The following is a 13,176-nucleotide window of genomic DNA, read 5'->3' as shown; positions in this document are numbered from 1 at the left end:
GATTGATAGATAGATTAATCTTTTTGTAACATTCTTTTGGGCAATCATCGTTATTGGTTAATGGTTACTAGGTATGCACTTAAACACTGCTTGTAACATAAACCAAGAAAGCATTGTATTGTCGGTAATTATGGATTGAAGGGATCCTACTTTCCTACTTTCGGCAAATTTTTTTTTTAAAGTAAAGTGATAATTAATAGTGATGTTTATATGTATGTTAACTATCATGGCGTATAATAATTTTTGAAATAAAATTTTATTTGTTTTAGTAGGATTCATACTGAATAGAATAGTTGATAAATATTATATGAGAATCCAAAAGATAATAATACTTTATGGTTTAAAAGATAATAATACTTTATAATTTAATTTAAATTTTGTTAAAATAGATATATTTGTAACTACCTATTATTAATAGTGTGCTGGAAACACGTGTGTCCATTGTTAACTGTCCATTATTAATAGTGTGCTGAAAACGTGTGCCCAATATTAATAGTACGCTGAAAACGTGTGCCCATTATTAAGTGCCCATTATTAATAGTCCGCTATAGTGGGCAGCACATTTGTTTTCTTCCGTATTCACTCACTCCTTTTGTTTTTTTTATAAATTTTATGCGCGAGAGTACATAAAAATTTGAAAAATAATTTAAGTAAAAAAATTTCATATTATATACTAATAGAGTAGTGATAGACATTAATTGGGTCATCAAATAAATCACGTGTATTTAAATTATATTTTAAATTTTTAAATAGTGGGTAGTCAGAAAAGAGGTAACCGTATTAATAGTGGGTACTGGGTAGTTTAATGGTTTCTAAATAAACGTATTAATCCCTATAATTTAAAATGAATTAAAATTGATCAAATATATCCATTTTAATATCTTTTACCAACCTTTTTATGTATTAATTGCATGCCAAAAATTTAAATTATTGATATTATTAATATTTTTTATTATTTTCAAATTTCTTTTTAAAAAATTAATATTATATTTTTTAATTTTTATTTTATGAATTAATTTAAAAATTAAAAAAAAGCGTAAATTTGAGTGTCTAAGTATTTATTTTTTTAAAAAAATAAGTAACAAAAATTACCGTGTTCAATTTATGCTAAGACCATTTATTAAGTAAAAAATCGGTGTCTCTAATTTCAAAATTCTACCTAGAATAAAAAACCTCTAATCACGGTATTAAGGTGATAGTGATACACCCTAGACACCATCATCCTAAACAAAATTTCCATACTTTCTAGCAAAACACTGATTAAGATATCCCAAATTCGAGAACTCCTATAAACTTGAAAAATGTTTCTACTTTCTAGTCTTTTGTGGCCAATTAACGTTATTCCAAGATTGCGACTGAGGTCCCCAACACAACCATAGCAGATTCCATAAAATTAACCACTACTCCTAATAAGTACTGTACTATATACCCTATATATGTACGTATACGTTTGCAGAGGCCAGGGAGAATTCATGTACACCCATTGCCCATACACAAACACACACGGGCAGAATTCGAAAATTCCAATTTAAAAAAACTGAAAAAAAAAAAAAAAAAAAAAGCAGCAGTGACAGTGTGTGTGTGTGTGTGTCACTTTCGTATGATTGACCTGTGGGCCCTTTTTCTCTGTCTCCACTATCAAGCTCCTTGGGCACCAAGCAGCCTCCGGCTTAAGAAAAAGAAATGCACTGTTCAATCTACTTGCTCTCTGTGTGTTTATAAAAGCAAAGTTTGAATCTTTCTCAATCTCAGTGCCTACCCTTTTCCTCATTTTGTTTCGGTAACCTCCATTTGTCTTCTGGGTTTCTCTAATTTTGTTTGGCTTTTATATCTTCTCTTCTATGATCAAATAAAGGAAGCATCTTTGACTCATTTGCACTGATTGGTAACTTCAGGTTGAAATCATGGAACCGATCCAGATGGAAATTGATGATGGAAGCCAGCTTCAAGCTTTAGCTGATCCTCTTCCATTTGCTAGAAGGTTAGTTTTTTAGTTTTGATTTATGTTCGGAAGTTGAGCATTCTAGTGTTGTCGTTGGTTGTGATGTTGTTGCAAGTTGGGTTGGTGCTCTATTCATTTATTTCGTTCTGCAGTTATCAGCTTGAAGCTCTGGAGAAAGCTATTCATGAAAACACTATAGTGTTCTTGGAGACTGGATCAGGAAAGACTCTCATTGCTATCATGCTGCTTCGCAGTTATGCTTATATGCTGCGTAAGCCTTCTCGGCACATTGCGGTGTTCTTGGTTCCAAAAGTTGTGTTGGTGACTCAAGTATGCACCTCCCTCTCTTATGGCTTTGTATTTGGAAATTTGAGATATATTATGTAATTGCACTTTGTCAATGGTGGAGCTTAGATCAGTGTTTCTTTTGTTTTTTACACTGCTTTTCTTATGTGCATTTCCCTGCTTCTTGTTATTTCAATCCTGAAATTGTAGCAAGCTGAAGCTGTGAAAACGCACACTGATTTGAAAGTTGGAATGTACTGGGGAGATATGGGAGTTGACTATTGGGATGCTGCTACATGGAAAAAAGAAATAGATGAACATGAGGTGATGGGTTTTACATTTCTAGCAACTAAAGATTCCATTGTTAAAATGTGAAAAAATCTGATTTGCACAACCAAAAGGCCTTTTGCTTATGCCACATGTGAATTCATGTTCAACCCCAGTTGGTTTGGTGTGCTTATGTTTTTGCATTTCTGAAGCTTAATTTTTCTATTGTAATTTATCCCTTTTGGCAATGAGAAAAGAAATACACTATTTTCTTGGTTGCTGTTGTTGATGGCATAGGGTCTGTAATGTATTACACAAGCCTAGAAATACAACTAGTTTAGTAGCTAAAGCCTGAAAAAAAAATGAAAAGGTCAAGGTTAGTAGCATTCATGTTATTCTTGTAGTCAATCCTAGTTCTAGTTCTAGCCTAAGCCTCTGTGTTCAAAGAAAATGGAAAAGAAGACTACCAACTTTCCATTTTTCAATATTCAGTTTCGTCTAAGTCTGACATGCATCTTTTGTTCTTTTAAGTGTGAAACTTCTGAAATATTTGTTTGCTGCATAGCTTAGAGGTGGTTACTAACTTATTATCAACAACGCTTTTTCTTTTGAATGTCTAAGGTGCTTGTCATGACTCCAGCTATATTGCTCAGAAGCTTGAGGCACAGTTTTCTCAAACTTGACATGATTAAGCTTTTAATAATGGACGAGTGCCATCATGCTAAGGGTAGAGACCCTTATGCCTGCATAATGAAAGTAAGCTTATAATGTTAGGCATTTGTTGTAATGTTGGTCATTTTGCTTTATTAAATACGACTGTAAAATAAATTTGAGATTTTTTCTTTAAATAAAATAATTAAAACCAATCTCAACAAGCTGGTGTAATTTGGTGAAACAATTTGTTGTAACCTTTGCAAGATTTGATTTAATTTCATGCAGGAGTTCTATCATAGGGAATTGAACTCTGGTATCTCTGACCTCCCTCGAATTTTTGGGATGACTGCATCTCCCATTAAGTCAAAAGGTATACAACTGTAACATTTTTGTCTCTCTGCATTTCAATTTCTTTTTAATTTTATTCTATAAAAATAAGATAATCAATAATGTCACTTATTCTCTAATTTTGAGCTTCCTTAACTTTTTCTCCTTTTTCACTTTCTTGGTCCAGTTGGAAGCTCTGAATACACCCTCTCTGTAAATATCCGTGACCTAATGACACTAATGGACTCAAAGGTTGCTTCGGATTCTCTACCTCTAATACACCCTGCCTATACTATGAATATTGACATCCCTTGAGGCCTTATATTGATGCTAGAATGTTCTAACTTGAAATGTGGCTAGAATAATTCAATTCTATCTAATGATTCTCGAGTTTCAATTTAGTATTATCAGTTGATCTTGTAATGCACACTTTGTCTGACATAACATTTTGAATTGAAGGTATACACATGCGTAAGTGAAGATGTCATTGCAAAGTTCATACCAATATCAACTCCAAAGTTCAAGTTTTACATGAAAAATGAAATTCCATATGTGTTATTTGAAAAATTAGCAGTTGAACTCAATATGTTAAAACAACAGGTTTGTTCCTATATTTAATTGTTAATCTCCATTTTGGGGTCAAATAAGTGTTGATTATTTCCTTGAGATTATTGACTTAGGATATTTTTTTATTTGATCAACAGTATGAACTCTCCTTGAGAACTTCAAATTTCACAGCATCAGTTGCTGAGACTGCACACAAGAGGATAACAAAGAATTTTTCTTCCATTATGTTTTGCTTGGATACACTTGGTGTTTGGTTGGCTTTAAAGGTTCTTATTTCCCCTTCTCTTCTGAGTCTATAGCATCGATAACTGTTCATGGTTGCTTACTTAAATTCAATTTTTTTTTTTTGTGTTTATGTGACAGGCTGCAGAGTTCTTATCTTCCCACGAAAGTGAATCATTTAAATCTGGGGATAGATTTGTGAAAAAATTTAATTTAGATACTGTGAAGCTATTTAAGACGCACTTATCATCTGGTACTGACTCTAAAACCTTTACAAGAAAATGTGAGAATTTAAATATGAATTTGCTTGCACTGTTTAATGTAATTAATTAATTTTTAAATATATTTCTTGCACAGGTCCTCAGCGGTTTATTGGTAATAACACTAAATCGGATAAGGATATGGGGCTGTTAACCTCCAAAGTTTGTTGTCTTGTTGACACACTGCTTGAGTACAGGTTATCCTCGCTGAAAAATTTCCATTTAGAAATCATGCATGTGGGTGTTACCATCATTGATAGGTCTGGCTTCTAGGATTTAAATTTCATTATTAGCAGTTGAAAGTCGATATTAGATTTGATTTGAGAAGCTGAATACTTTATGGTTGGAAATTTCATTTGGGGTCAGTTAGGTATTGTGTAATGATAGAGGTGAAAAATCAGTTTTCCACAAAATTTACTCATTTTAACTCTTTTCATTCCTTGATCGTCCGTACCAAATTGTCCCTTAAGTTCATTTCATTTTCTTTATTATTGGTTGGTACTGCTTATCTCTCCTCTGATTTATTTATTCACAAGAACTAACATTTTGACGCAATTCGCGAAACTGAAGTTGTTTTATTTTGTCTATCCCGTAATAAATATTTATGATATGTTTGTATATGTTTCTCTTGTTTTGGTTATGAATATGATTAAATCTATGTTGACATATGTACCCTTTATGCTAAAACTACAGGGGTTTGTCTGAGATGCGATGCATAGTTTTTGTTGAACGAGTAATTACAGCTATTGTCCTCCAGGATCTATTGAATGTATTGCTTCCAAAATACAATAGTTGGAAGACGAAATGCATAGCAGGAAATAATACTGGTGTACATAATCAATCCAGAAAAATGCAAAATGAAATTGTGGAAGAGTTTCGTATGGGCATGGTTTGTTGCTTTCGTAGATCATTCACTATACTATTATTACAATAAATTGCATCTTTTATTTTTATTTAAGGAAATGTTGTCATATGTAGGTCAATATCATTGTTGCGACATCAATTCTCGAAGAGGGTTTAGATGTTCAAAGTTGCAATTTGGTTATCAGATTTGACCCCTGTCCCACTGTGTGCAGTTTCATACAGTCCCGTGGCCGTGCTAGAATGCAGAATTCAGACTACGTATTAATGGTTCAACGGTAATTCCTTTTATGTATTCTCCTGCCATCCTGTGTATTAATATTATTTTAGCACTTATATAACTGCTATTTTATATGATATGTTGCATAGAGTAAGATTGGCAACATATCTCCAAAGAAACTACCTAATTTTGTTCTGAAATTTCAGTGGGGATTCAGTCACATACTCTCGGCTAGAGCAATACCTTGCTAGTGGAGATCTTATGAGGAAGGAGTCACTGCGTCATTCTTCCCTTCCATTTGATCATTTTGAAAGTGATCAATTCAATGAGGAAGTTTATCGAGTTGAAAGCACGAAAGCCATTGTGACTCTCAGTTCTAGCATTGAGTTGATCCATATATTTTGCTCTTGGCTCCCTTCAGACGGGTTAGTTTGTTCATTCAGGCCGAAATTACATGATTTACATCTTAGTTTTGCTTCCTTCACTTTTATGAACCCTATTTTGAGATGCTAGTGCATTCTCCATCAATCTTGTTCCTTTTTTTCCCTTATATTTTTATTTATTATTAGGTACTTTAAACCCACTCCAAGGTGGGTAAAAGAAACAGGAACATTGCATCTTCCGAAAAGTTGTCCTATACAAACTATTTGTGTAGAAGGTGACAAGAAAGCCTTGAAGAAAATTGCTTGCCTTGAAGCATGCAAGCAACTTCATAAGATTGGAGCTTTGACAGATAATCTTGTTCCCAAAATTTATGTTGAAGAAGGGGAGATGCAAGACTTTGGTAAACTTATGGCTTCCACTATTTTATCCTTCTAATTTTCATTCTCATTTTGAATATTAGTTTACTTGGAAATAAAATTCTGTTTATGCCTTTAACCTTTGGTTTGCTTCAATATCAATCAAATTCTTACAGCGAATGAACCATTCAATGAGGAGCAACCAAGTTATATGCCGTGCGAATGGGTGAACCACTTCTCTAATACGGAGAATACGATATATCATTGCTATCTAATGGAGTTAAACTCCAATTTTAGTGATGATATATCTAATATTGTGGTTGCCATGAGAATGGAGCTTGATCGAGAAATTGGAAGCAAGGAATTCCAAATGCCTTATGATGAAGGTAGTTTGTATGTAAAGTTGAGATACACAGGAACCATCGATCTTTCTCCAAATCAGGTATGTTTCCTTTTCCTTCTTCAATAGTGCATAGCAAATTAAATAGGTGTTGGAAAATTCAGAAAAGTTATTATATTTTGTTCTGCAGGTTCTTTTATGCAAGAGATTCCAGGTGACAATTCTTCGACTGCTCCTGGATCATAATATGGAGAAGCTGAGATCTGCAGACAAATTATGTTCAGAAGGCGATCCGGAGATTGATTATCTCTTGCTTCCAACCCATAAGCAAAGACTTTCTGTCGATTGGTCCTCGATCAATTCTTTGTATCCGTCAAAATTTGCTTGTGGAAATCATTCTCCCAATGTATGGACAAAGAACGGCCGTGTTTGCACCTGCATACTAAGGAACTCTTTGGTTTATACTCCTCATAATGATCATTTTTATATCACAACTGATATAATGTGCTTGAATGGAAACTCGCATTTGAACCTAAGGCATGGTGGAGTTACCACATACAAGAAGTACTTCATACAAAAGTAGGTACTTATTTGTTGCTGAAGTGTATTCTCAAGTTAATTTTTTCTAATGGGGTGTGCTATTCTTGTACTATCTTTTTCCATGTTTCAGGCATGGCATTGAGTTGAAGTTTGAACAACAAAGACTGCTCAAAGCAAGGCATCTCTATCATGTTAAAAATTATTGTCATGGACACAAACAAAAGAAGGACACAGGTTAAGCTTTTGAAATTTCGTTTTGTCAAATCCAATGGTTTGAAGCATATGATAAAGTAAAGGGATTGGTTATTTCTTATTAATATGAATTGGAATTTTCTGCATGTAATAAGGAATTAAGTGAAAGCAACTAAGTATGATTATAATCAAAAGGAATCAAGTTTGTTAGCTTAGTTATTTCTTAGATTTTTTAAGTAATAAAAAACACTAAATGTTCCTTTCAAAAGTATAGAAGTATATTATGTTTAGCGCTATTTGTTTACATGCATTGCCATTGTGTGACCCAATCTGAATCCTAACCTTTTTCCCCTTCCAGTTTCTGAAGCAAGCAGGAGCACAGTTGAATTACCTCCTGAATTGTGCTATATAGTCATGTCGCCAGTGCCTATTAGTACAATTTATTCCTTCTCATTTGTTCCATCCATTATGCATCGAGTTGAGTCGTTGCTTGTAGCTTCTAACTTGAAGAAGCTGCATTTGGATCATTGCATGCAAAATGTGGTTTCAACTAGCAAGGTAGGGTACTACTTCAGTCTCTTAAATTCGCTCATGGATGGCATCTTTTCCCCTTCATTTGACTCTTTGAAACATTGTATAGATATTTATACCATGGTAATTGCATTTTGCAATGTAGGTCTTGGAAGCACTCACTTCAAAAAGTTGCGGGGAGAGCTTTCACTACGAATCTCTAGAGACTCTTGGAGATTCTTTCTTGAAATATGCAACTAGTCAGCACCTTTTTCAAATATATCCAAATCACCATGAAGGTCTTCTTACTGTGAAGAGGGAAAAGATAATTTCTAATGCTGCCCTATGTAAGTTTGGGTGCAGTTGTAACCTTCCGGTACTCTCTCTGTCTCTCTCTTGCTCAATCATTCACTTCTCATATTTTGCTACAATTTCATAGGAAGTTTTATTCATATTCTGGTTTAGAAGTTCTTTTTTTGTAGCATTTATACTTTATAGGACGTTTTATCCATATTCTTGTTTAGAAGTACATTTTCGTTGCCTTTATGGCTGATTTCGTTGCCTTTATGCATGAAGACAATTTAATATTTGTTCTATTTAGTTGAAGCTGTGAAGTTTGATATAGAATTATAATTTGAAATCATTTGACTGATTTCATCTTTTGGGTTGATTATTATATTTGCTTAGCTATTAATCTACAGCATTTTGCATTATTAAGTTAAACACTTCAATTATTTGTGGTTTTTATTCCTTGTAGTTTGTTTGACACTTTTTACTTAACTATTATTCTTTTTGAGTTGCAGGGCTTCATACGAAATTCACGTTTTGACCCACAAACTTGGGCTGTTCCCGGTGATAAATCAATAAGTTTAAAACTAGAAGAGTTGGACTCCAAGGGGGCAAAAGCTTTTGTTAGTGGAAAAAGAAAGTTAAGACGGAAGGTTATTGCTGATGTTGTTGAGGCACTAATTGGTGCCTACCTTAGCACCAGTGGTGAAGAGGCCGCATTGTTGTTTATGAATTGGGTTGGCATTAAAGTGAACTTTAATTTTTCACCCTATGAGAGGCACCATAGCATTCATCCAGAGAGGCTGATAAATGTGAACTTTCTAGAATCTCTCTTAAATTACTCCTTCCGTGACCGTCATCTTCTAGTGGAGGCTTTCACCCATGGTTCATACATGCTGCCCGAAATTCCAAGATGTTATCAGGTACACACTATTGTTGATGGACCTATCTTTTTTATCATTAGCAAAATAGATTTTGTACACTTCTTTTCGTTAACAATTTCTCGTTGCTCTGCAGCGACTAGAATTTCTTGGGGACGCAGTATTGGATTATCTCATTACGAGGCATTTGGACAATAAATATCCTGGAATGTCACCTGGCCAGTTAACTGACATGAGATCAGCGTCTGTGAGTAACGACTGTTACGCATGGTCCGCAGTTAAGGCCGGGTTGCACAAACACATTCTACATGCTTCACAAGATCTTCATAAGGATATTGTAGTCATAGTTCAAGAAGTTGCAAAGTTTTCTTCAGCATCACCTATTGTATGGGAGTTAGACATATCATTTCCCAAGGTTAGCTGTTATATTTTGGATCATGGGATTCTCCAATTGTAGTTAGAGTTGTTTTTTTTGAGATATAAGATTGTTCGTACTGTTGACAGGTACTTGGAGACATCATTGAGTCTTTGGCCGGAGCAATTTTCGTTGATTCGGAATATAATAAAGAAACCGTGTGGCAATGCATACGACCGCTTCTGGAGCCGCTTGTTACACCGGAAACGTTAACAATGCATCCCACCAGAGAGTTGTCGGAGCTATGCCAAAAAGAAAATTACAAAATAGAAAAGATTCGGTCTCGCAAGGATGGTGTCACCTCTTATTTGATGGAGGTACAAGCCAATGGGATCACTATTCATAGTTATGAATACACTGGTTATGCTGATAAGAAAACAGCCAAGAGGATAGTGTGTAGAGAAATTTTGAAACAGATGAAAAAAACACAACCCAAGTAGCTGCAATATTCATAGGAATACAAATATCATATTGTATTGGTGCTGATGTAGTGATGTGCATTAGTTGTAAAATCCTTTTGGAAATTCCAATAGGGAGAGGCCTTGCAAGTTGTAATTAAACTATAAATATAAGAGGGAATGAAAATATCATGTTAGAAATATAAAATCAGCCATGTTCATAATTACTGTTATCTGTTATTAATTTTAGGAAGAGAACATATTACATATACAGTGATATTAAATCACACAAACACAAGTATATATTCTTCTTCACAAAGAATATCTGCATTTATTTACTAGTTACAAGTCCCACCCCATAACTTGTTATAAAATCATATGGCATGCTAAAATAATATCATAGAAGATATAAATAATTAAATGAGATGAGTTTTAGTTCTTGTGATGTGGGAGGTCATCAGCAACAAGGAGGTAGAAAAGTCCCATAACACCACTATGCAGCTTAGTGTTGCTGTAGTCAACCTCCAAAGTCAAAACTTCACCATTAGAGATCTTGATAGAGCCAGGTTGAGGGTAGCAAGTTGTCATTCCCACCAGGTACCCTTTCTCATTTCCTGCTTCACTTCCATTTCCATATTTTGGTAGTGAATTGCATATAACTTTTCCATCCTGAAATTAATTAAATTCTCACACATTAATGTTTGATTAGTATGTTATGATCATAATATGTACTTAGAAAAGCTCTATAAAATACTATATCCATTTTTGCTTATAAACATATTTCACAATAAAAAGTAGTATTAACATCTATTAAAAAGAAAATTATAACAGTATTTCAGTTATGCTTATTTTAGTTATTTTTAGTAGTCTTACATATATATTTATCTGAATAGTGAGTGCCTATTTTTCATATTTTAATAAAATTGATTTATATGTATTTTTATAAATCATACACTTTTATTTTTATATGTATAAGTAATATTTTTTTTACATATATTTAGAATAATTATGTATAAGAGTTAAAATAAAGAATATCAATTAAAATTTAAGAGTGATACTATATTTATAAGTATTTTTGTAATTAAGTCCAACCAAGTTGGTACAAAGTCCATTGGAAAAAAATAGGTGCATATGTCACTACTTTTTTTCCGCGCTTTCTGTAGCACACAAATTTTTGTTGGAGAATACAAAAACTTATTGATACAGCACACAAATTTTCGAAGCATAACACAAACTTATTGATATAGCATACAAATTTTTGCTGCAGAATATATTTTGTTAGTGGGTTGAGTCAATATTCTAGTTATGTAGTCTTTCAAAAATTTCTATACTATACATCAAAATTTCTATACTATACACCAAAATTTATGTGTTGTACATATTTTATTGGTATAGCACACAAATTTATGCACATAACATACAATTTCTTTTGCAGTGAATGTATTTTGTTGGGTGAATTAATGTTCTAAGTATGTAATCTTCAAAAAATTTATGTGCTGTGCATCAAAATTTCTGTGTTATATATTAAGATTTTTGTGTTGTATACCACAATTTATGTGTTATGTGTATTTCATTAATATAGTATATAAATTTTTGCATATAGCATCCAAATTTTTGTTGCAAATGTATTTTGTTATTTAAGTGCTATGCATATTTTATTGGTTAGAAGAAAAAGAAGATAAAAATGACGAGATGATGATTATGATAATAAAAGAGAATGAAAAAAAAAATAAACAACAATAACATTAATAAAACAGACAGTAATAGCAGCAACAATAACAACAATAATAATAGCTATGACAATCACAGCGACGTTGAAAAAAAAATGCGAAAAAAATAAGATGAAACATTGCTAAATTTTTAAATATTGTTTGTAGATTTTGTGTAGGGTAGTCCTTAGCTCCCATTTTATAAGTCCACATGAAACATGAAACACAAGTCAAAAGGGACACAATTGACTTTGAAGTTTGAACCATCAAGCACGCTTACTTTTGTGTATACGTGATAAACATAAACTGATAATCCCTACAAATTACAAACTGCTGAATTCATACGTGCGTGTATGTGACATCATCATTGGATCAAGACAAGGAGATTGATATATTTTTTTTTTTTTTATCAAAGATAGGAGACTCGAACCCGCAACTTCTTAATTGAGTATGGGGAGACTATGCCATTTGAGCTATTACTCATTGGCAAGGAGATTGATATTGTGATTTAGAAAAAGTATAAGTAGATAATAAAAATACTAAATAATATAAATAATGGATATATCAGATGTTCAATTCAATAAATATGTAAATAATTATGTTTATTATTTTTAATTGGATGGTTATTTCTTTTAATTCGATTTACTCATGTATAATTAACAATAGCTGAATGTTCAATTCACTAGATATGCAGATGATTATCCTAATATTAAAGTTTAGAAAATAATTTAGGAGTGGAATATTTTTTTTATTTTATTGAATCAATTTTAAAATTTATTATTTATATTATTTACAAAAGTCATTGTTTACCTAACAAAATCGTATGATTTATGATATTTATTAAGGAATTTTGATTTAGAATGGTGGTGTCTGAAAGGTATAATTTCAACATGGTGATTAGAGATATTTATCTATACTTTTCTTTTATGCTATTGTGGAATTTTAAAATGGGAGACATCGAAACCACCGATTTTTTAGTGGATAAATAAGATTAGATTTAAATTTATCTCTAAAAATTAGAATGAACTCAATTTGTCTTCTAAAATTTATAATAATAATTTATGTTAATTCATGAACTGCTTTTCATAAATAGTGTGTTGATTTTACACATTAATTTGTTAAGATTTAGATTCTTAGCCTAGATTCTATATGATTAAGACTTCTTAAAAGTTTATTGACTCTTTAGCATTCTCACGAAAATGATAATAATAAATTTAATTTAAAAATTTTGTGACTCTAAAAGCAACAATCACATTTTTGGAACTCTAATGAATTTTGATCACACGAAAATTACGTAAAGAATCCAAATCACAACATATTAATGTACCAAATCAACACGTTGTTAACGGATATTAGAATTGATGTGACTGTGAATTATGATTGTAAATTTTGGAATCCAATTTGAGTCTATTAAAATTTTAAGAGTCAAATTAGATCTGACTTTAAATTTTATAGGCAAAATTGAATATTAACTCTAAGAATTTTCTGATAAAATATTTAATAGTCTTATTTTAAGTTTGTATTTTTTCAATAATAAATCGGATGGTCTTATTTGTTT

The 13,176-nt window shown here is 32.3% G+C and overlaps 2 protein-coding genes across 5 annotated transcripts in view; one reads left to right on the top strand and one right to left on the bottom strand.

The window, feature by feature from the left end:
* Positions 1 to 10,106, top strand: part of LOC107638856 (endoribonuclease Dicer homolog 2) — a 23,563-nt gene extending 13,457 nt beyond the window's left edge. For 2 of the 3 annotated variants that reach the window (XM_021120729.1, XM_021120730.1), the window contains 22 exons: positions 1,896 to 1,981; positions 2,095 to 2,272; positions 2,438 to 2,551; positions 3,116 to 3,250; positions 3,434 to 3,518; positions 3,663 to 3,727; positions 3,935 to 4,075; positions 4,180 to 4,308; positions 4,406 to 4,517; positions 4,622 to 4,721; positions 5,218 to 5,413; positions 5,503 to 5,663; positions 5,812 to 6,030; positions 6,175 to 6,389; positions 6,522 to 6,787; positions 6,876 to 7,264; positions 7,356 to 7,459; positions 7,776 to 7,975; positions 8,094 to 8,303; positions 8,731 to 9,138; positions 9,233 to 9,511; positions 9,601 to 10,106. In XM_021120729.1, coding sequence (XP_020976388.1) covers positions 1,896 to 1,981; positions 2,095 to 2,272; positions 2,438 to 2,551; positions 3,116 to 3,250; positions 3,434 to 3,518; positions 3,663 to 3,727; positions 3,935 to 4,075; positions 4,180 to 4,308; positions 4,406 to 4,517; positions 4,622 to 4,721; positions 5,218 to 5,413; positions 5,503 to 5,663; positions 5,812 to 6,030; positions 6,175 to 6,389; positions 6,522 to 6,787; positions 6,876 to 7,264; positions 7,356 to 7,459; positions 7,776 to 7,975; positions 8,094 to 8,303; positions 8,731 to 9,138; positions 9,233 to 9,511; positions 9,601 to 9,951 — 4,143 coding nt within the window. In that variant the 3' untranslated portion in view covers positions 9,952 to 10,106. Of the gene's footprint in view, positions 1 to 1,161; positions 1,781 to 1,895; positions 1,982 to 2,094; positions 2,273 to 2,437; positions 2,552 to 3,115; positions 3,251 to 3,433; positions 3,519 to 3,662; positions 3,728 to 3,934; positions 4,076 to 4,179; positions 4,309 to 4,405; positions 4,518 to 4,621; positions 4,722 to 5,217; positions 5,414 to 5,502; positions 5,664 to 5,811; positions 6,031 to 6,174; positions 6,390 to 6,521; positions 6,788 to 6,875; positions 7,265 to 7,355; positions 7,460 to 7,775; positions 7,976 to 8,093; positions 8,304 to 8,730; positions 9,139 to 9,232; positions 9,512 to 9,600 lie in introns of those variants that run through there. The other variant, XM_016342256.2, reaches the window with a different exon arrangement.
* The window catches only part of LOC107638857, a 7,220-nt gene continuing 4,170 nt past the window's right edge, over positions 10,127 to 13,176 (bottom strand). For both annotated transcript variants that reach the window (XM_016342257.2, XM_021120731.1), the window contains exon 5: positions 10,127 to 10,578. In XM_016342257.2, the coding sequence (XP_016197743.1) occupies positions 10,342 to 10,578 (237 nt within the window). In that variant the 3' untranslated portion in view covers positions 10,127 to 10,341. The remainder of the gene's footprint in view (positions 10,579 to 13,176) is intronic.

This window comes from Arachis ipaensis, chromosome B04 (genome assembly GCF_000816755.2).
Source record: "Arachis ipaensis cultivar K30076 chromosome B04, Araip1.1, whole genome shotgun sequence".
Taxonomy (NCBI): domain Eukaryota; kingdom Viridiplantae; phylum Streptophyta; class Magnoliopsida; order Fabales; family Fabaceae; genus Arachis; species Arachis ipaensis.
The sequence above is the reverse complement of the archived record's forward strand: the minus strand, read 5'-3'. Positions and strand labels throughout refer to the sequence as shown.